The sequence below is a fragment of the Microcaecilia unicolor genome, chromosome 8 (assembly GCF_901765095.1).
Source record: "Microcaecilia unicolor chromosome 8, aMicUni1.1, whole genome shotgun sequence".
NCBI lineage: Eukaryota > Metazoa > Chordata > Amphibia > Gymnophiona > Siphonopidae > Microcaecilia > Microcaecilia unicolor.
In genome coordinates, this window is record NC_044038.1 from 247,062,766 (window position 1) to 247,086,803 (window position 24,038).

Consider the following 24,038-nt stretch of genomic DNA (forward strand, 5'->3'; position numbering starts at 1 on the left):
TGCCTTTGGCTCCTAGCCGCTACTCATTTGCCCTCCTCCTCCCCTATTCCTCTTTACCCTGCAATTCACTTGGCCGTAATGTCTTGTCTGTCTTGTTTTACCTAGATTGTAAGCTCTTTGAGCAGGGACTCACTATGTCAAATGTTCAGCGCTGTGTGCGTCTGATAGCGCTATATAAATGCTATTAGTAGTAGTAGTAACATGCATACCAATTAGAGAAAGTTGTATTTTTAAATTAGTAGTAATGACTTTTACACTGTTGAAAAACCAGACACTTAAGTTATTATATAAACAGTTACATCCGTATGTTCTCAATCAACCTTTAAGATCAATGCAAAAAAAACTGGCTAATGTATCCTGGTAAAGAAGTGATGGAAAAAGACTTGGCAGACAGAAGCTTTGGAATAAAGGTGGTAGAATGGTGGAACAAGTTACCTGAAAGGTTTTTTAAAAATAAAGTATTCCTTTATTAATGTTTAAAAAAGGATTAAAACAATCTCTTCCCATCTACTTAATGGGATTCAATATTTCAGTTTTTAATTGTGGTTTTCTGTTTTTATGTGATTTTTTTTTTTGTACACCATCTTGACTGGGATTTCCCAAGAGGGTATATAAAGATTTTAAATAAATACGATAAGGTAGAGTTAGAATACATCTTAACCAGTCAATTGTTCTACCAGCATTTTTCCCCCAAAACTCATGCCCATAAAGGTGAAAGCACACTGCCCACTTTGGACTGCAAGAAAGCCTTGGTCTTCTATCTGGGATGTACTCAAGTCCACCCAGATTTTTATGTTTTAACCCAAACCGGATGGAGGCTGCCATTGGCAAACACACTCCTTCTAATTAGCTAGCAGACTGCATTTCCTTCACTTATGACCAGACTGGGTTGCCTCTGGAGGGTCATAGGCTCATAATGTCAGAGCTATGGCTGTGCAGTAGCCCACGAGATCAGCCTCCTGTCATTAGGTTGGGCAAGAATGTGTGGCTTTAGGATCCTGTTGTTCACATAACAAATGTTATTATAGGTATACAAAGTCACTTTCCTTAGCGTCCCTCCGGACCGGACCAGGATTGAGAAAACATGCGCTAGCCTCCCCTGCATGGCGGAGCTGTGCCCGGCCGAGGAACCACGCTTCGTGCCTCTTTTTTATTTTTAACCAGCTGCCCAAAACGCAAGGAAACGGAGAAAATAATTCTGAGAGAGAAAAATGGCACGTTAAAGCCCCAAACAGTATTATTTTCTTAAGTTTTTTTTTTTTTCCCCACAGCTGAGCTAGAAAAAGAAAAGTGCTGAAGAGTAATAGAATAGCACAGAGCTGCCTGCTCGTTAGCAGTCTGGGGATTTTTTTTTTTTTTTAAAACAGCTGAGCTTGCTCGTTAAAATTCTGGGGAAAGAAAAAATACGTGTACTTGTAACTTCCTATAGTGGCTGCCTCTCCCAAAGGCAATACAACTTTCAACTGAAAGAGTAGCCCTTCCCACTAAGTAAGGGAGATGGGGAGGAAGTGGGGGAGGGACTCGGGGCACCCGAGTATAACACCCCAGAGGCTGGAAAAGAAAGAAAAGCTGCCAAGCCTCTAAGAGAGATTCCCAAGGCACAGAAAAAGAAGTATTATTGTTCTTATTATTAACCTCTAAAAGAGAAAGAGAGAGAGACTAATGGGCTCACCACCTGCCTGCTGGAGACTGAGAAAATACTGAGGCTAGGGTCACATGACCAGGGCTCTTATTGGCTCTCTAGAGTCACAGTTTTTTTCTCAGTCTCCACCTGCTGGAAGGTGAGCACAACCCATCAGTCCAATCCTGGTCCGGAGGGACTAAAGGAAAGCAAATTAGCAGGTAAGATCTAATTTCTTCTCCTCCATGGACAGCATGGATCCATCCAACCACACAGCTGGTGACTCTCCAGCTTAGGGTTGCAAGATATAGAAAAACTTGTATAGATCTTATTGATCGATTCTATTTTTCTTCCCCCCCCCCCCCCCCCCCCCCCCCCCCCCGCAACATGCAGAGTGTAAAGGAGGAAGCAAGTTGAAGCGTTAAGCAGTTGGTCTTATGAAGTTTTGCTTTCCTAAGGTTGCTGTTTAAAAAAAGATGGTTAGTGTATACAGCAATACTTTGTATATGTGGAAGATCAGGTAGCTGCTCTGCAAATATCTTATGCTGAAAATTGTTGAAGCTGTGTCTTTGTTGCTGTTCCTGAACCCTGAGGTGATGGAGGTGCCTCCTTCCTTGTCAACTGTACCCTTGCTCTTTGGTAATGAAAGGCTGTGCAGTTCGAAATCCATGACGTAATGTTCTCATTAACAGGAGCATATTTCCTCTTGGGATCAAAAGAAAGAAAGTGTAATGATCTGTTGGTTAGTTGTGTTCTTTGTAAATAGAACAACAACGCTCTTTTGCAGTCCAGTGTGAGCAATTTGCATTTTTGTTCAGTGCTATGAGGCGGAGGAGGCTAATCTGGTAGTACTGTTGGTTCATTAATATGAAAGTCTGATACCACATTAAGAACAAACCTTGGATGGGTTCCTAGCAGTTCTGATCCTTGTAACAATAAGTTTTCCAGGTCAGAAAATTTTCAAAAGCTACCAACAGTGACTTAAAAGGCAGTTTGGTTAACTTGTTGAATACCAAGTTAAAGTCCCATGAAGGAGTAGGTCTCTTAATGGGAAGGTATTAGATTCAATATTCCTCTCATAAATCTGAGATATACCTTCACTGAAGTACTAAACCCACAATCAGACTATTGAAGGAGATAGTGGAAATAAAACAAAAGGATCATGTCCATCTTGAACACTGCATCTTTAAATCTTCATTTCAGGTTATAGGAGCAAATTCTTTTCTGGAAAATAATGGGAATTTTTTTTTTTAACTGAATCTGGAAATGAGTTCATGTATGAATCTGGCTTTAGCATCCGAGCTGGTAGGCTAGCCACTGAAGATCAGGGTGTAACAGAGCTTCCACGTTCTGTGTAAGATGATCTGGTACTCTTGGAAGCAATATTGGTAGCACCTGAGATATGTGATTCAGAAATGGGAGCCAAATCTGTCTCTGTCATTATGGAGCAACTAGTACTAGAGTTGCTACTGCTTTTGCTTAAATGTGTATTTTGGAAGTGAGTGGAATTGGTGGAAAGGCATAAAGTGTATCCCCTTCTCCTATGAAATTGCAAATGCATCTGGTGCCAAATGCATTAACTTAGTCTGTTAGAGCAAAAATTGACATTTTGTGTTATGTTCTGTTGAGAAATAGATCTATATCCTGTGCCCAACCTTTTGAAAAATATTGCAGGTTACTATGATGAGGAACTGTTTGTGAGGCTCAAATTGTCCACTGAACTTTTCTGCTAATTGATGCTGTTCCCCTGTCAAACATAAGGCTGCTAGATGTATGTTCTTGCTGAGCACTAATTTCCAAATCTGTATTGTTTCTTGGTATAACGAGATCCCATACCTCCCTATTTGTCAGTACAGAACATTGCTACTTGATTGTCCATCTGAACTTGGAGAACAGACTTGGCCAGATTTTAATGGAAAGCCTGAATAGCGTAAAACATTGCCTTAGGTTCTATGTGATTAATGGTGTAGACGCGTCTCCAGAGCCTCCAGTGAACCCTGAGTTTGTAACTGGTTCACGTGAGCTCCTCAGCCTATCATGGAAGCACCAGTTAAAATAAATTGAGTGAGGTACAGTTATGCACTTTCCTGTCAGGAAATTACTTGGATTACTCCAACTGTCCTGAAAGTTTCAGTGATTGGAACCTGGACAATAAGTGGCTTGGGAATTTGTTCCATTGAGGTATCGGTGTGCTGTGTGTGGTCTCATAGCTTCATGATCTGCCTCGCTGTTCTTTTCTTTCTGGCACGGCAGGAGTAAATTCCAAGATCTGTGTAGGTCTACAAAAATCCTACTCCTGAAAGAATATGAATCACCTTGGTCAGCAAGGTCAGAGCTGCTTCAAGCACTTCTTCTGAGATTAAGGGAAGACTAATGCATTCTCTTTTTGTAAATGTGATGCTGCAGCCACAACAATTTTGTGAACACCTTTGGAGCTGATGAAAGGCGAAAAGGTGGCGCACTTAGTACAGATAATGCTTGTTTAGGAAAATGAAGCAGAGCCGCTGCCTATAAATAGGATGGATCGGAATGTGCGTGTAGTCAGGTCTAAGGATACTAACCAGTTTCCTGCGAATGAACAGTAGAATAGTGGCCAGTAAATTCATTTTGAATATTTTTTCCTTATGTTCAGGCCCTGAAGATCTAAAATTGGGTGAATTCTCCCTGTTTTCTTCAGAATGAGGAAATATTTGGAATAAAAATCCCAACTTTTCTGATGATAGGGTAATTCTTCTATGGCATTGTTCAGTAGGAGGACATCTATTTGTTGAAGAACCATGTACTGACTTGAAACAGGTGGGTGATTCGTTGCTACTTTGATAGAAGGAATTGACTTGAGACATAACTTGTGTCCATATTTTATAAATATTTCATATACAAATTTCTAGAGAAAGGGAAATGCATCCACCAACTGGAATTTTCTGATCGAGTGTAGTCAAAAGAGGCCTGTTTAGGGTTGCTGCTGGCCTGGTGATTTCTGTGCTGCCTTGTCCCTTTGCCTCTGAGGCCGTTGATATTAATGAGAGAATCTTTGTGGTCTAGGCCTTGCATAGGGAATAGTATGGCTGGTATTGCTGTAGTGCTAATAGGGCTCCCTTTATTTGTGGAATCACTGCATATGAAAGTAAGACCAGCTCTAATCAATGTTTTCTGCCATCAGACTGAATCGTAGCAAAATTATCTTTGAGTAACACTGTTTCTTTAACTTCCTCCCCCCCCCCCCCCCCCCCCACACACAAATTTTCACCCCGGCAAGGAGCATCTGCTATTCTTTCATGTACATCTTCCTTAAGGCCAGAAGCCTTTAACCACGCCATCGATGCTATGGCTGCTATGCATCATATGTTGATTTGATTAAATGTTTGGCACATTTCTGTAGGGCATGAAGTTTTGGCAAAAATGAGGTGCTAGGTAAGGAATCTTGCAGCTTCTTGATAGGGTTGTACAGATATTGGGTAATTTTAAGCATTATGCTTTGAAATACTCTTTTCCCAATAAGATCAGTAAATCTAAGATCTTTTTCAGGCAATGTGTTGGAATGATTTCCAGAACTTTTGTTCTTTCTCAGGGTCAATTCTTCTAGCTCAAAATGATGTGGTTATTGTAACGTTTCATGCCTCATAAGAGGCTGCACTATGTATTTTGTCTCCAATCCCTTTGTTGGCAGGTAGGAAGAGGAGAGTGTTTGCCAGATTTTTCCCTGCTGCTGGATTAAGACCTCTTGCGTATGCAATGCCACTATCTCCTTTGGAGCTTCTAAGTATTTCAAAGCATCTAGAAGTTTTGTTCTAGGATCTGGCTTATCCTGGACCATCAATTCCAACTCTTTTGCCGCCTTCTGCAAGTATTTTGGGTGCATGATATCCTCTGGTTGGGTTTGATTAACTGGATCTGGTGGAAATCCCAGTGAAAAAAAATTTTCATAGGGTAACTGCTGCACTTGGAATTTCAGATTTTGAGCTATCTGAGTCCATGTCTGTCACCAATGTTTGCACCATTAATGAACATACATAGTAAGTGACAGCAGAATGGTCCATCCAGTCTGCCCAACAGTCATATTCATTATCAATTCAAGATTAAAATCAGCAATGAATGTGATATTATATATTTGATCATGGTCTTTCTTTGTTGAAGCTAGAGAAGGTAACGTGTCTGAAGTAATTACTGAGGAATTTGATCTTCTGCGTTTACTTGGACGTGACTTGAACATTGGCGATATGAGTGTTGGTTGGTTGGCTCCTTAATGCGCTCTGAGAAATTATTTCCATAACTCAGTAAAAACTAGCTGTGGCTCCAATGGTGAGCTAGATGCTCGCCTGATAGTGATAGAGAAGAACTGAAAGAAAAACATTCTGCGCAACCTTGAAGAAACTGTATTTGATTTTCCAGGGGGTTTATTATTTTATGTATTGCAAAATATTACCATCCCTATCAAGTGCTGTCTGTGTCAAAGTTTCTGATGACAGCCGGCATTGATGTGAAGAGGATTCCACGGGTTTCTTGGCACTGCGCTCCTACTCCTTGGCACTATCAAAGACTTGATTAGAGTGTCAGGTGTCCTTACCGTGCCTCTCTGCCAGAAAAGCCTTTTTCATGTTTGGCAATGACACTGCTCCTGGGATGGGGCTGTTGGCACTGATGACCAGATTTCGTTCTAAAGGAGCTGCAACATAGAAGGTCCATCAAGCCCAGCATCCTGTTTCCAACAGTGGCCAATCCAGGTCACAAGTACCTGGCAAGATCCCAGAACAGTAGAATATATTTTATGCTGCTTATTCTAGAAATAAGCAGTGGATTTTCCCCAAGTCCATTTTAATAATGGTCTATGGACTTTTCCTTTAGGAAGCCATCCAAACCTTTTTAAATCCCACTAAGCTAATTGCTTTTACTACATTCTCTGGAATGAATTCCAGAGTTCAATTACACATTGCATGAAGAAATATTTTCTCCAATTCGTTTTAAATTTACTACTTTGTAGCTTCATCTCGTTCCCCCTAGTCCTAGTATTTTTGGAAAGAATAAACAAGCGATTCACGTTTACCTGTTCCACTCCACTCATTTTATAGACCTCTACCATATCTCCCCTCAGCCGTCTTTTCTCCAAGCTGAAGACCCCTAGCCGCTTCAGCCTTTCTTCATAGGAAAGTTTTCCCATCCCCTTTATCATTTTCATCGCCCTTCTCTGTACCTTTTCTAATTCCACTATATCTTTTTTTTTTTTTTTTGAGATGCGGTGACCAGAATTGAACACAATATTCGAGGTGCAGTCACACCAAGGAGCGATACAAAGGCATTATAATGTCCTCATTTTTGTTTTTCATTCCTTTCCTAATAATACCTAACATTATCCATTGAGAATACTGACCATTTAACCCTACCTTTAACCAGTTTTTAATCCACAATAGGACACCACCTCCTATCCCATGACTCTCCAGTTTCCTCTGGAGTCTTGACAAATTTGTTACCAATACTTGCCTCTTTTGGCTAGTTCACAATCTTGGTTTTGCCTAATTTTGTGCAGGAGGAATTGTGATAGCTCTCACTTGATTGACTTGAGATGTCAGAATGTTTTTTTGTTTTGTTTTTTTTTAACTCTTGGGGAGGTTTTTTGTAGTTGAAATACTCATTTAGCTTTAGCTGTCTTCTGTGCCCTAGGAAACATACAGGCACATTGATAACAATTTTGTACTTGATGGTCTCAACCCATTCATTGGATACATCTATCATGTATATCTGTGACAGTAATCTTTCTGTCACATGATGGACAATACTTAAAACCCTTTGTTTTTTCTGGCATTATGAAAATTTTAAGTCGGCAAAATTAAATTCAGTTGTGACCAAAGTGAAGAATACATTGAAGGGAAATTGCGGGAGGGGGGAAGGCACTTTTGAGAGACTGCATCAACAGATGGAAAAGAAACCAACTGACTTCCTTCACAGGTGGAAAAACTGACAGGTAATAGACCCTTACATTAAGATAAGACTTCCTGCACAAACACAGAATTTGAAGTTACGTAATGATAGGGGTAAAAGTGCCCAACCGGTGCCATTATGTGATAACATCACTGGCTAGATGGATCCATTCTGTCCTTGGAGAGCATAATTGATCACGAAGGGAAAAATATGTATGTAGTGAGGAAGGAAGACTTGCTGAGGCAGTATATTTGATTAATTTTCAGACTGAAAAGTCTCCACAATTTGTCTTGTAACATAGTTTGCATGTTGGCTCTTATGTTAATGAAAATAAATATATAGCTGTTAAAATACTACTTTGCAAATCTATGACCACCTGTACCAGATGCAGACAGGTTAAGAGACAGCAATCACTCCAGTTAGTTTGTTCCATTATTTTTGTTAGAATAAGTTACACTTTTCTGTTATGAAATCTTTTCTGAGACATCCTGGGAAGTGTTTCTGAGCTTGGCTTCCACTGTATTATGCTGCCTTTTGGAACTTTGGTGTGTATATTAATTTTAGTTCAGCATTTTATACTTGATGACTGATAACGTGAATGATACAAGAATAAAACATTTATGTACTCTAAAACTATTTCTCACATCTTTAGATAACGGGTACCCACAAACACACCTGAACATTTTCATAAGTTTTTGGGTACCCGTTATCTAAAGGAGGGATGAAGCTAGCTCCATTAAGAGTGTGGCATGCCAAATTTATTTGCTGTAGCTCAGAGAGAAGTGACCAAGGCCAGAGAGAGAGGAAAAAGGTGATGAGAGAAAGAGGATAGGTAGCCCCCACAACAAGAGTTCAGTGACCCAATTCAAAAATGTACTTGACTTTCTAAGCTACTGGCAATTTACACAAACATTCAGCCCTACCTCTCACAATAAATGTCACCTACTTGACCTATTAGCGTACAAATTCATGAATAATAGCAACGTTGATCTAAGCAACCATACCTGTTCACAGACTCCATGGTAAGATCACAGTAAACTCGTATTCTTCCTCTATTGGAGGGAAAATACAAATTCAATGAATAATAAAAGTATTACTGCTCCACACTATTCTAGAGAAAAAATAGATATCACAACCTTTTGATCTAATGTCCTGAATAATCCTGCACTTCCTCCAACAGACAATGGGATGACCTATGCGAAAATGTCTTAAGTAACATATCTCCCCTTAAATCTACATCCAAACCATTCCAGAAAATTTCTATCCTTCTTTTGAAAAGGAAATGCAGAAAATGGGCTAAAGACAAATCAAACGAAAACAAATTAACATGGAAATCTGCCATCAAAATTGCAAAAACTCATCACTTCAACAAAGTAACCCCATCCCTCAGCAGTATCATCTCTTTTCCCCTGAATACTATGGGCCACAATCTCCCCTTCTCTCTCCCTTCCCTACTGCTTTTTATCCACTAGTTGCATACTTCTGTCCTTTCTTCCTCTCCCATCTTAACTCATTTTGTCCCCCACCCAACAGCAGTATCACTACTCCAACAGTCATAGTAACATAGTAGATGACGGCAGAAAAAGACCTGCACGGTCCATCCAGTCTGCCCAACAAGATAACTCATATGTGCTACTTTTTGTGTACACCCTACTTTGATTTGTACCTGTGCTCTTCAGGGCACAGACTATATAAGTCTGCCCAGCACTATCCCTGCCTCCCACCACCGGCTCTGGCACAGACCGTATAAGTTTGCCCAGCACTATCCCTGCCTCCCACCACCGGCTCTGGCACAGACCGTATAAGTCTGCCCAGCACTATCCCCGCCTCCCAACCACCAGCCCTGCCTCCCACCACCGGCTCTGCCACCTGATCTCGACTAAGCTCCTGAGGATCCATTGCTTCTGCACAGGATTCCTTTATGCTTATCCCACGCATGCTTGAATTCCGTTACCGTTTTCATTTCCACCACCTCCCGCGGGAGGGCATTCCAAGCATCCACTACTCTCTCTGTGAAAAAATACTTCCTGACATTTTTCTTGAGTCTGCCCCCCTTCAATCTCAGTTCATGTCCTCTCGTTCTACTGCCATCGCCTTTCCAGAAAAGGTTCGTTTGCGGATTAATACCTTTCTCCCTCCCTACTATGCCCAACAGGGTTCCCCACACTCCTCCTCAGGGAGAGAAAAGGGGTGATGCTTTTCCCTTGGAGAAACAGAGTGGAAGATTCAGCCTGCCTGCTGGAAGAAGAGAGAAATGGAATAAGAGCCTCTGTGTGTCTTACTCTTTTCCCTCAGTAGGCAGACTGAATCTCTACTTTTTTCCTCATTTGTAGTGCCAAACCAGCCAAGGGGCTCTTCTGCTCAACATCTGCATTATCTCATACTATTTTCCTACTCCCACCCTAAACACCCTCATATGCACTTCTTTCAAGCTTTCAAGACCTTTTTACCCCTTCCTTGTTCTTCTTCCCCAGCCACTCCTCTTCCTTTCTCGTCATACTGCCATCTGTTCCCCTCTTGCTCCCACTCTGACTTGTGTTCTGCATTCCCTTTCTTCTGTCTTCTCTTACCCTTGCCCTCAAACCCGGCTGTGCCTTCCACTCCTCATTCCATCTTTTCTTGTTTTGTTTTTTTGCATTGGGAGAATAGCTGTGGCTTTGTGCTTTCAACCATGAGTCATAGGTCATGGAGACGAGGCAGAGAGGTTATGAAACAGTGTATACTGTACATATCTCCTGCAGTACTTACTGTCATTGCAAAAATAAATAAATGAGCTGGGCACAGGAGCTATGAATTATGGTTTGAGAAACCCTACTGTCTAATATTTATGCATTTATTTCTTGCAGTTTTCAGATTCAGAGTGTGCCAAAAAAGCGTTGGAACAGTTAAATGGATTTGAACTAGCTGGCAGGCCAATGAAGGTGGGCCATGTGACAGAGCGCACTGATGCTTCTAGTGCCAGTTCATTTTTGGACAGCGATGAACTAGAGAGGACTGGAATTGATTTAGGAACCACTGGTCGCCTGCAGCTGATGGCAAGGCTTGCAGAAGGTTAGTTTATGATTAAAGTACTCATTCTTCCTATTATTGATAATGCATCGTTGCATTTGGTTTTAATTTTTGGAACAGGTACCCTGCCTCAAATGTGTCGTCATAATGTAATGTGGTCTCTTTGTGAATGTAGTCTTACAGTGATGGTGATAATTGTCTATCACAGGTTAGGTAACTGTCTATTCTCCATCTATATTACAGATCACCATCAGTCTGTTCATCGATGTTACTTTACATAGTCTTCCCATCTGAAGCAGTTTCACACCTTTTCAAGGTCACTTTAAGTTCTGTAGTCATGGTCATGTAGTCTGTAATCATGTTTATGTACTTTCTAAAACCAGATTGCATAACATCCAGTAAATCAAATCGCCAAAGATAATTTTGTAGTTGCAAGGCCAACTCCATTTCTTGAAAAGAAAAGGGATACTTACTACAGGACAGTGTTTCCATAGGGATTCTAAGATGTGTTTCATGTCCTGCAGGAAATTAAAGACTGGTGAGCCTGACATTGGTGCCGGGCAAAATGGTAGAGGCTATTATAAAGAACAGAATTACAGAGCATATACATAAGCATGAGTAAATGAGACAAAGCCAAATGGATTTAGTCGAGGGAGATCTTACCTCACTAATCTAACTACATTTCTTTGAAGGGGTGAATAGACACATGGATAAAGGTGAGCTAGTCGATATTGTGTATATGGATTTTCAAAAGGCTTTTGACAAAGTACCTCATGAAAGACCCCTGAGGAAATTTAGAAAGTTATGGGATAGGAGATAATGTCCTATTGTTGATTAAAAACTGGTTAAAAGGTACAAAACAGAGACACGGGTTAAATGGTCAGTATTCTCAGTGGAGAAGCGTAGATAGTGGGGTTCCCCAGGCACCTGTGCTGGGACCACTGCTTTTTAACATATTTACAAATGATCTATAGATGTGAATAACTAAGTTATTCAAAGTTATTAAGTCGCAAGAGGATTGTGAAAAATTGACCTTATGAGACTGGGCATCCAAATGGCAGATACGTTTAATGTGAGCAAGTGCAAAGTGATGCATGTGGGAAAGAGGAACCCAAACCATAGCTATGTGATGTAAGGTTCTATATTAGGAGCTACTGCCCAGGAAAGGGGTCTAGGTATCATCGTTGATGATACGTTGGAACCCTTTGCTCAATGTGCAGCGCCTTTTAAGAAAGCAAATAGAATATTAGGAATTATCAGGAAAGGAATGGAAAACAAAAATGAGAATGCTGTAATGCCTTTGAATCACTCCATAGTGCTCCATATCGAATGTGTGCAATTCTGGTCACCGCCTCTCCAAAAATATATAGCGGAATTAGAAAAGGTACAGAGAAGGGTGACGAAAATGATAATGGGGATGGGACGACTTCTCTACAAGGAAAGGCTAAAGAGGCTAGGGCTTTTCAGCTTGGAGAAACGATGGCTGAGGGGGAGATATGATAGAGGCCTATTAAATACTAAGTGGTGTGGAACGGATAGACGTGAATCACTTGTTTACTCTTTTCAAAAATACTAGGACTGAGGGCATGCAATGAAGCTACTCCATAGTAAATTTAAAACAAATCAGAGAAAATATTCTTCACTCAACGTGTAATTAAACTCGACTTCATTGCCAGAATATGTGGTAAAAACAGTTAGCAGGGTTTAAAAAAAAAAAAAAGGTTTGGATGATTTCCTAAAAGAAAAAGTCCATAAGCCATTATTAAGATAGACTTTGGAAAATACACTGCTTATTTCTAGGATAAACAGCATAAAATCTGTTTTACTGTTCTGGGATCTTGCCAGGTACTTGTGACCGGGATTGGCCACTGTTGGAAACAGAATACTGGGCTTGATGGACCTTTGGTCTGTCCCAGTATGGCAAAACTTACGTTCTTATGACAGTAGTTTGGCCCATTAGAGTTGGTTTGCTTGGATGACCTCCTATCTTGTTTTGAACTACGGTATTCTTGACCTTTTCTTTCCTAATAATGTTAGGCATCTTCATTACTGAATTGTACATGTCTCTCATAGGTTGTTCTTTGTCACCCATATGGTTGATTGCAGCAGCGGCGGCATCCAGTTGATTGATCCAGCCATAGGTTTGGGGCCCACTTTCTCCTTCAAAAAGGGGTCAAAGACATGATACTGTCTATTCAAAGTACCCAGGTTAGAAGTCTCTGTGACAGTTCAACAGGTCAGTGAGGAGAAGAGGTATCTCACCATCTTGGTTCTAATAGAAGCATTCACATATGTTACATTTAGAGATTACTACAGAATGGCTCCCAGATGAGCTTCCCAGGTCTGACAGTTTTACACCATGTTCTTGATGTAACAAGTCGGTAGCCTTATCTGTAAGGAGTGATTCTTGTTCCTCCCTTATTCAGCCATCTGGCTATGCAGGTAGGTTAGTATAGGAGTGACGGAACCCACAGGGGTTTTCGGGTACTGGATCCACAAGAATGACTGATTTATGTGGATCTTGGAGGAAAAGGCTTCAGGTGTCTCTCCCAGTTTTTTATATCTCTCGTCTGTATTCCTTCTGTGTACTTCAGGCTCCAGGGCTGTGTCTCTAGATATAGTACTTTGCACAGAGGTATATGTGTCTCACATGTTAGTTCTTGAGTGATTTCCTTGCATGCAGAGTTAATGCATCTTCCTCTCTAGGGTGTCCAAAAGAATCCAGGTGAGTGGCTTTCCACAGATATATCCTGCAGGGAATGGAGCAAGGGACTCACTAGTTAATTCTCTCTTCAGATCACGATTTCTAGGTTGAGGCAGAGTCCTTGGTGGGGTTGGGGTGGGAGTGGTACCAACAGGTCCTTAGGGCTGGGGGTAGAATAGGCAATATGCTGTGGATGTCCCAGCTGTTAGCCTGAGGTAATGCAGTCCTGGAAATATACAACGATGTTAGGAACATGCTTGTGAGCTCTTCCAGTCCTTGGGTACTGGAAGAAATATTTCAGTCTTGGGCCAGGACATAGTTTGTCCTAGAGAACCTATCTAAACCTAGCATTACTTGCACTCTCAGGATGCAGAAGAATATTATTTGAATTGGCATTTTTGGAACTCCAAAATATGAAAATTAACTGAAGTGTCCTTCGACCTACTAGGGGGTTAGACAAGGCACCTGCTCCAGTGGAACTTGGGTCAACCCAGCATGATACCAAGAGGTACAATTCCTTCACCCAAAGATGAAATATACAAGCAGAGGCTCTCCTTCACTTCCCCTTGATCGCAGATCTCTCTGTAGGAAGACCCGTTTCCATTCTGTCTCATTCTAATTGCCATTGAGAGCCGGCCTTCATAGAAAGTCTTCCCACCATTAATGTTTGCAACCTTTGATTGGCATGAAGGACACCAGCCTACTGGATACAGCATTTCATCTTGAGTGTTGCATTCCTTCAGTCTAGCTGTTCCTGCAGAGAAGGTTGGATGGAGACAGAATCTGCATCTCTCATAGAAGGCAGAAGCCGGTTCTTGCTTGTTTCAAGGACCATGTTCAGGGGAGCTGCTTGTATACTCTCTGAGGGGGGAGGGGTGTATTTTCCTCAGAAGAGAAAACCAAATAAGATTCCTTCTTCAGGTGGTTGTCTTTTATTGGAACGTGATCTTAGTCCTGAGAGCTTTGACCTTCTTCTTAGGGTACTAGTTCCCTAAATTTGTCTTTAAGGGGGAATATCCCGCCTGCCTGAATACAAGTTCTTCATTTCCAACTGTGGGAAGGCCAAGCAAGATATGTCAGGACAGGGGCCAGAGACAGTGCAGTGGTCTCTAAGGCATGGATTTTTGGATGAGTCAAGGAGTCAGCAAGTGCCAGGAGGCCAACAAGCCTGCTGATGAGTGCAGGAGTCCTTAGAAGCAGATTCTCTAAAACTTCTTTTCAAAATAAAATGGCCTCCATTGCATTCCTACCTTCTAAACACTTAAGCTTACTGATTCGGGCCAGGAAAGCTCTTTCTTGAGGCACAAGTGTCCTAAAAGCTGTTGTGGCTGCTTCCTGTCCAATCTAAGTGGAGCTTGGGTATCTCCCACTTGTCTGGACTGGTTTGACATAAAGAAACATGTTAATTTTGAGTCTGAGACCTGCTCCTAGCTCTCAGAGAATGTGTCCGATTTCTTGAGGCTAGAGTAGCAGACTTGGTGGAGCTGAGGGAGACAGAGAGGTACATAGAGGAGACCTACAGGGATGTTGTAGAGAAGTCCCACCTCCAGTCTGGTAGCCCTTGTGCTACTTTGGAGGAGGGAGGTCTCCTAGAAGGAGAGCATCACCTTGGTGAAGTAGGAAGTACTCCTGTAGCCAGGACCTGCTCACCAGGGGATGTACTATCCTCTCACACCGAGGATATGTCTCCAAATGCTGCCCGGGAGGGAAAGGTTAGGACAGCCGTTGTAGTTGGTGATTCGATCATTAGGCATATAGATAGCTGGGTGGCTGGTGGACGTGAGGATCGCCTGGTGACTTGCCTGCCTGGTGCGAAGGTGGCGGACCTCACGTGTCACCTAGATAGGATTTTAGATAGTGCTGGGGAGAGGTCGGTTGTCTTGGTACATTTGGGTACCAATGACATAGGAAAATGTGGGAGAGAGGTTCTGGAAGCCAAATTTAGGCTCTTAGGTAGAAAGCTCAAATCCAGATCCTCTAGGGTAGCATTTTCTGAAATGCTACCTGTTCCATTCGCAGGGCCAAAGAGACAGGCAGAGCTCCGGAGTCTCAATGCATGGATGAGACGATGGTGCAGGGAGGAGGGTTTTAGATTTGTTAGGAACTGGGCAACATTCTGGGGAAGGGGGGAGCCTGTTCTGAAAGGACGGGCTCCACCTTAACCAGGGTGGGACCAGGCTGCTGGCATCGGCATTTAAAAAGGAGATAGAGCAGCTTTTAAACTAGAAATGGGGGGAAGGCTGACAGTCGCTCATATCTTGCCAGGATACCTCACAGACAAGGAAGATAGGGTTTCTGGATAGTGAGGTTGCACAACAGACAGTTGTAGGCCGGATGCCCTTAAATACAACTAAAGATCAGACAAAAGATGGCAAATCAATAGTGTCAAGTACTAAGCATCATGCAAATAGGAACAACAAACATACTCTGAAATGTCTATATGCAAATGCTAGGAGTCTAAGAAATAAGATGGGAGAGTTGGAATATATTGCATTAAATGAAAAAATTGGATATAATAGGCATTAGTAAGACCTGGTGGAAGGAGGATAACCAGTGGGACACTGTCATACCGGGGTACAAAGTATATCGTAGTGATATGGTGGACCGGACTGGTGGAGGGGGTAGCATTGTATATTAACAAGAGCCTTGACTCAGATAGATTACAAATTCAGCAGGACACAAATCACACCTTTGAATCGGGGGTTGAAATTCCATGTAGAAAAGGGAAAAGGACGGTGATAGGACTATACTACCGTCTGCCTCGCCAGAATGAGCAGGTAGACGCAGAAATGATAAAAGAAATCAGAAACGCAAACAAAATGGGCAGTGTGATAATAATGGGTAACTTCAATTACCCAAATATAGACTGGGTAAATGTAACATCAGGACAGTTTTATGGAGCAGCTGGTGCAGGAGCTGACGAGAGAAGGAAAAATTCTAGACTTGGTCCTTAGTGGAGCGCATGAGCTGGTGAGGGACGTTATGGTACTGGGGCCGCTTGAAAACAGTAATCATAATATGATCAGTTTTGATATCAACCGTGAAGTAACTATACACAGGAAGTCAAATACGTTAGCGTTTAACTTTAAAAAAGGAGACTATGATAAAATGAGAAGAACAAAAAAAACTTAGAGGGGCAACTGAGAGGGTAAAAACTATACAACAGGCATGGACACTGTTCAAAAATACCATCCTGGAGGCCCAGGCCAAAAATATTCCGTGAATTAGAAAAGAAAGACGGAAGTCCAAAAGACAGCCGGCGTGGTTGAAAAAGTGAGGTGAAGGAAGCTATTAGAGCTAAAAGAAAAGCCTTCAGGAAATGGAAGAAGGAACCGTGTGAAAATAACAAGTAGCATAAGGCGTGTCAAAGCAAATGAAGGCGCAGATAAAGAAGGCCAAGAGGGATTACGAAAAAAAGATAGCATTAGAGGCAAAAAACATAGCAAAAAAATTTTTCGGTATATTAAAAGCAGGACGCCAGCAAAAGAATCGGTTGGGCAGCTGGATGACCGAGGGGTAAAAGGGGCAATCAAGGAAGATAAAGACGTAGCGGAGAGATTGAATGAATTCTTTGCTTCGGTCTTCACCGAGGAAGATTTGGGTGGGATACTGGTGTCGGAAATGGTATTTCAAACGGACGAGTCTGAGAAACTTATTGACTTCACGGTAAACCTGGAGGACGTAATGGGGCAGTTCAGCAAACTGAAGAGTAGCAAATCTCCTGGACCGGATGGTATTCATCCTAGAGTACTTGATAGAACTGAAAAATGAGCTTGCGGAGCTACTGCTAGTGATATGCAATTTATCCTTAAAATCGAGCGTGGTACCAGAAGATTGGAGGGGGCCAAGCGTGGTACCGGAAGATTGGAGGATGGCCAATGTAACACTGATGTTTAGAAAAAAGGTTTCAGGGGAGATCTGGGAAATTATAGACCGGTGAGTCAGACGTCGGTGCCGGGGAAAATGGTAGAGGCTATTATCAAAAACAGACTTACAGAGCACATCCAAGGACATGGATTACTGAGACCAAGTCAGCACGGCTTTTGTGCGGGGAAATCTTGCCTGACCAATTTACTTCAATTCTTTGAAGGACTAAACAAATATGTGGACAAAGGGGAGCCGGTTGATATTGTGTATCTGAATTTTCAAAAGGCATTTGACAAGGTACCTCTTGAAAGGCTACAGAGGAAATTGGAGGGTCATGGGAGAGGAGGAAATGTCCTATTGTGGATTAAAAACTGGTTGAAGGATAGGAAACAGAGTGGGGTTAAATGGGCAGTATTCACAATGGAGAAGGGTAATTAGTGGGGTTCCTCGGGGGTCTGTGCTAGGATCGCTGCTTTTTAATATATTTATAAATTATTTAGAGATAGGAGTAACTAGTGAGGTAATTAAATTTGCTGATGACACAAAGTTATTCAAAGTCGTTAACTCGCGACAGGATTGTGAAAAATTACAAGAGGACCTTACGAGACTGGGAGACTGGGCGGCTAAATGGCAGATTCCATCCTCATCCTCCTCGACCTATCCGCCGCCTTTGACACCGTCAATCATAATTTACTTCTTGACACACTGTCCTCATTTGGGTTCCAGGGCTCCGTCCTCTCCTGGTTCTCCTCGTATCTTTCCCAACGCACCTTCAGAGTATCTTCTAATGGCTCCTCTTCCACCCCCATCCCGCTCTCTGTTGGGGTTCCCCAAGGATCTGTCCTTGGACCGCTTCTCTTCTCGATATACACCTCTTCCCTTGGCTCGTTGATCTCATGTTATGGTTTCCAGTACCATCTCTATGCCGATGACACCCAGCTTTACCTCTCCACTCCCGACATCACAGTTGAAACCCAGGCCAAAGTTTCAGCCTGCCTTTCCGACATCGCTGCCTGGATGTCCAACCGGCATCTGAAACTGAACATGGCAAAGACTGAGCTCCTTATCTTTCCACCCAAACCCTCTTCTCCTCTTCCCCCACTTTCCGTCTCTGTTGACAACACCCTCATCCTCCCCGTCTCTTCAGCACGCAATCTCGGAGTCATCTTCGATTCCTCCCTCTCCTTCTCTGCCCATATCCAACAGACAGCTAAGACCTGTCGCTTCTTCCTCTATAATATTAGCAAAATTCGCCCCTTCCTCTCTGAACAGACCACCCGCACCCTCGTCCACTCACTCGTTACCTCTCGTCTTGACTATTGCAACCTTCTCCTCGCTGGCCTCCCGCTTAGCCACCTATCCCCCCTTCAATCTGTCCAAAATTCCGCCGCACGTCTTATCTACCGCGTGAACCGATACTCTCATATCACCCCCCTCCTTAAGTCGCTTCACTGGCTCCCAATCCACTACCGTATACAGTTCAAGCTTCTTCTATTGACCTTCAAGTGCACTCAATCTGCTGCCCCCCATTACCTCTCTACCCTCCTCTCCCCGTATGTTCCCACCCGTAACCTCCGCTCTCAGGACAAATCACTCCTATCTGTACCCTTCTCCACCACCGCTAACTCCAGACTCCGCCCCTTCTGCCTCGCAGCACCTTATGCCTGGAACAGACTTCCTGAGCCCATACGCCATGCGCCCTCCCTGCCCATCTTCAAGTCCTTACTCAAGGCCCATCTCTTCTCCCTTGCTTTTGGCGCCTAACCACCTTCCCCATTCCTGTTACCTACACTGACTGCGTAGTCTATTACCGTTTAGATTGTAAGCTCTCTTGAGCAGGGACTGTCCCTCCCCGTGTTTAAACTTGTACAGCGCTGCGTAACCCTGGCAGCGCTATAGAAATGCTAAGTAGTAGTAGTAGTAGTAGTAGCAGATGACGTTTAATGTGAACAAGTGCAAGGTGATGCATGTGGGAAAAAAGAACCTGAATTATAGCTACGTCATGCAAGGTTCCACGTTAGGAGTTACGGACCAAGAAAGGGATCTGGGTGTCGTCGTCGATAATACACTGAAACCTTCTGCTCAGTGTGCTGCTGCGGCTAGGAAAGCGAATAGTTTATTAGGAAAGGTATGGAAAACATACATCCGTAAAATCCGCCCCTTTCTTTCCGAGCACTCTACCAAAACCCTCATCCACACCCTTGTCACCTCTCGTTTAGACTACTGCAATCTGCTTCTTGCTGGCCTCCCACTTAGTCACCTCTCCCCTCTCCAGTCGATTCAAAACTCTGCTGCCCGTCTCATCTTCCGCCAGGGTCGCTTTACTCATACTACCCCTCTCCTCAAGACCCTTCACTGGCTCCCTATCCATTTTCGCATCCTGTTCAAACTTCTTCTACTAACCTATAAATGTATTCACTCTGCTGCTCCCCAGGATCTCTCCACACTCGTCCTTCCCTACACCCCTTCCCGTGCACTCCGCTCCATGGATAAATCCTTCTTATCTGTTCCCTTCTCCACTACTGCCAACTCCAGACTTCGCGCCTTCTGTCTCGCTGCACCCTACGCCTGGAATAAACTTCCTGAGCCCCTACGTCTTGCCCCATCCTTGGCCACCTTTAAATCTAGACTGAAAGCCCACCTCTTTAACATTGCTTTTGACTAGTAACCACTTGTAACCACTTGCCTCCACCTACCCTCCTCTCTTCCTTCCCGTTCACATTAATTGATTTGATTTGCTTACTTTATTTATTTTTTGTCTATTAGATTGTAAGCTCTTTGAGCAGGGACTGTCTTTCTTCTATGTTTGTGCAGCGCTGCGTATGCCTTGTAGCGCTATAGAAATGCTAAATAGTAGTAGTAGTAGTAGTAGGATGTTATAATGCTGTTGTATCGCTCCATGGTGCGACCATACCTTGAGTATTGTGTTCAGTTCTGGTCGCCACATCTCAAGAAAGATATAGTGGAATTGGAAAAGGTGCAGCGAAGGGCGACTAAAATTATAGCGGGGGTGGGACGACTTCCCTATGAAGAAAGACTAAGGAGGCTAGGGTTTTTCAGCTTGGAGAAGAGACGGCTGAGGGGAGACATGATAGAGGTATATAAAATAATGAGTGGAGTGGAACAGGTGGATGTGAAGCGTCTGTTCACGCTTTCCAAAAATACTAGGACTAGAGGGCATGCGATGAAACTACATTGTAGTAAATTTAAAACAAATCGGAGAATACTTTTCTTCACCCAACGCATAATTAAACTCTGGAATTTGTTGCCGGAGAACGTGGTGAAAGCAGTTAGCTTAGCAGAGTTTAAAAAAGGGTTAGACTGTTTCCTAAAGGACAAGTCCATAAACCACTACTAAATGGACTTGGAAAAATCCACAATTCCAGGAATAACATGTATAGAATGTTTGTACATTTGGGAAGCTTGCCAGGTACCCTTGGCCTGGATTGGCCGCTGTCGTGGACAGGATGCTGGACTCGATGGACCCTTGGTCTTTTCCCAGTGTGGCATTACTTATGTACTTATGCCAGACCAGACCAGAACCTACCAAGGGAAGTCATGGCATTCAAGTAGTCACAAACTGAGAAGTTCAGAAAATGAACAGCGACTTCCTTGTTGCCCATTGTGAAGTCATTTGAGACTAATTTTACCGTGGCTTTGGGTATTATCTCATTTCTGAGTTACTGTCAAAGGAGAGAACATTTTGGCTGCATCAGGTTTGGTTTTGGTACTGTTTAGAAAGCTCAAACGATACTAGTTTGTTGAATGAGTTTTTAGCCTAGATTAAAGAGTTGCATGGGGACCTAAATCTTACCCATCCCCGCCCGTCCCTCCTGGAATCTTACCCATCCCTGCAAGAATGTAATGGTATATAAAAGACAATTCTGGTCAGCTCTCTGTCTGGATTTGAGCCCACAGCACTGCAGGCAAGGAAGGAACGGAAGATGGAACTTGGAACACTGTGCTGCGCACATGTAAGATTTGTCTCTGATTCACTGGCTCTGTGTGCTGAGAAGTTGCCACATGCACACACCAGTAGGTCAGGTGACATCTGATGCTCATGCCTGTGTCAGAGCTGAGGTCTACACATCAGTCCGGGAGCAAAGAAGATTAATAGTAACATAGTAAGTGATGGCAAATGAAGACCTGAACAGTCCATCCAGTCTGCCCAATAGTCACACTCATTATCAATTCATGATTAAATCAATGAGTGTGATATTATATTCTTGATTATGGTCTTTTTTTGTTTTTTCTGGGATATAGACCATATTAGTCTATCTGGCCTTATCCTTATGTTCCTAATGCTGGAGTTGCTGTCGAAGCCCACTCCAGTATTCGTCTTCTCATTTGTGGGTCACAGACCATAAAAGTCTGTCCAGCACTGTCCTCATGTTCAGCCACTGAAGTTGCTGTCTAAGCCCTTTCCAACCCATCCTAAACCAGATTGCCTTATATGAGACACAGACTATACAAGTCTGCCCATTATTGGGCCTAGTTCATCACAGCCAGAGTCGCCATCTAAGCATCACTCGACACATCTACACACATGCAGTCATTTAAGGTTAGGTTTTTTTTATAACTTCCATTTTCTAATTAGGTATCTTCTGTGTTCACCCCAAGCCTTTTTGAATTCCGTCGTCATTTGTGTCTCTACCACCTCCTTAATGGAAGACTTTCCACATTTGTGCTGTTAAAGCAAGGAGGAAGAGGAGGAGACAGCAGTCAAAGAACTTGGTACTCGGTAGATGAAAGGCTGGCACAGGTGCAGCTTCCACTTCCATGGGAACCCCGTAGGAATTGTTTCCGTCCCCATGGGAATCCCGAAGGAACTGCTTCTGTCCCCATGGGAATCCCGAAGGAACTGCTTCTGTCCCTGACGGGAACCCCTTTGAACTTCTTCCGTCCCTGCGGGAACCCCACAAACCCCATTGCCGTTCAGGTCTCTAGCCTGGATATAGGTATGCTGAAGAGTGAAAGGTGGGCCAGCCCCTCAACTCCCCTGATTGGGTTGACAGAGGAAAAAAAATAGGTCTATTTTTTTTCCTCTGTCTCTCCCAGCAGATTTGTATGACCAGGAGTAGAGGACTAAAAATTAAAAAGCAAGTTGAAATGTTGCATTTTTTTTTTTTTTTTTAGAAAGGATGTGAAAAATGCGCAAAGATGTGAAAGCATATTACATTGTAATAGTTAATGCTATTACCAAGATAATTAAAATCTGAAACATGAACCTAATTGTCAATTACTGTCTTTAGAACATTTTGTCTTTTTTCAAAACATATTTTGAGTTTATAGAATTCAGCCGAATTGTTCAAACAATGGTACTGCATCATATAGAATTTTTAATCAAAACAGAATAAAACGAAATAAAGGTTAAAACACAAAATAAAAAAACATATATGATGGTAGAAGTCTCAAGTAATCCATATGTACAAGGAACTAAAGAAAATAGTGCAAACAATCTGGACAACAACCATTGTGAATTTTTAGCAGCAGTGTACATATAATGCTGTTGAAAATTCTTAGCTCACTCCAGTACTATCTGGATAGTACTTGGGTGGATCAAGGGCATTCTACCTAATTCTGCAGATATAAGGATAGCGTCTGAATACTTCCAATTGTATAGTTTAATTTAGGACAACAAAAAGGATGTCCTAGGCTAAACAGCTTAGTTAAGCAGATAGTGAACTGAATATTGCTACTATCCATAGAGCAGTGCTAGTCATCGCTTTCTGTATGTTCGTCACTGCCACTACTACGGACAACAGTGCTGAATAAATGTGAAATATTTAAATACTATGGTCTGGAAAGTTGACTGTAGATGTTTTAGAAATGGAAATCATGTGCAGAATGGTGCAGTTTGTTCCAGAATGGTAGCTCAGTTGATCCTTGTAGCTGTAACATAATGTTTCCTAGTTAGGGGAACTCCCATAGATTCCCCCCCCCCCCCCCCCCCCCTTTTTAATGTTTTGTTACTATTAGAGGGTTGACATTACTCCTTTCTTGTTATAGGTACTGGTTTACAGATCCCACCAGCAGCACAACAAGCTCTGCAAATGAGTGGATCTTTGGCATTTGGCGCTGTGGCAGGTAAGAACTCAAGTCTTTCAAACAGCATGTCATTGGAAGATTTGAAATGTATTTGCTCTCTGGCATTGCTCCATACTGCCATGTGAAGGACCTCAGTTTGTTGCACCAGAACTATGCTCCCTTTGTCAGTCAGAGCTTGAAACGTCAGAGTTAGCCTTTCCAGTCTCCTTGGGAATGAAAGCTTTAACCACTGCCAAACTGTTGCATCCGTGGTTCTCATCCAGTCCTTGAGGCAGGGGTAGACTGACAGTATCTTGGCCCCCCCCCCCCCAGGCAGAATGGGTCATTGGGGCACCCCCCCAACTCACAACAGCCCCAGGGCCTACCTTGATGAGCCCTGATGATATGGGTAACCGGGCAGTTTTCGAGGCTTTGGGAGGGGGCTCCTAGGTCCCAGTGCACCCCCCCCCCCCCCCCCCCCCCATCCTCAGTGGGCCCTCTGAGCCTACTTTTAAGGGCCCTGTTAGTGTAGTGTCTTTTCAGGGTGCAGGAAAGAACCCCACTCTTTCCTGCCTGTTACTGCTGCTCTACCCAGCACAGCTGTTTCTTAATAGCTGCCAAGACTCCTGAGGCAGTCTCGTGAGTCTCGGCAGCCATTTTGAAGATGCAGAGGTACCAGACAGATCATCTCAGCAGGCAGGAAAAAGTGGGGTTCTTTCCTGCCCTCGAAGAGACCACTAGAATACCAGGGCTCTTCAAAGAAGGCACTGGGCCCCCCAGAGCCTCGGGCACTGCCTGGTTACCTATATGGTCAGGATATCCATAATGAGTGTGCATGAGAGAAATCTGCATGCACTGCTTCATTGATATGCAAATCTATCCATACACATTCATTGT

General features: G+C 43.0%; 1 protein-coding gene across 3 annotated transcripts in view; it reads left to right on the forward strand.

The window, feature by feature from the left end:
- RBM39 (RNA binding motif protein 39) overlaps positions 1–24,038 on the forward strand; it is a 229,584-nt gene that overhangs the window by 177,519 nt on the left and 28,027 nt on the right. For all 3 annotated transcript variants that reach the window (XM_030211135.1, XM_030211138.1, XM_030211136.1), the window contains 2 exons: positions 10,381–10,585; positions 23,124–23,201. In XM_030211135.1, the coding sequence (XP_030066995.1) occupies positions 10,381–10,585; positions 23,124–23,201 (283 nt within the window). The remainder of the gene's footprint in view (positions 1–10,380; positions 10,586–23,123; positions 23,202–24,038) is intronic.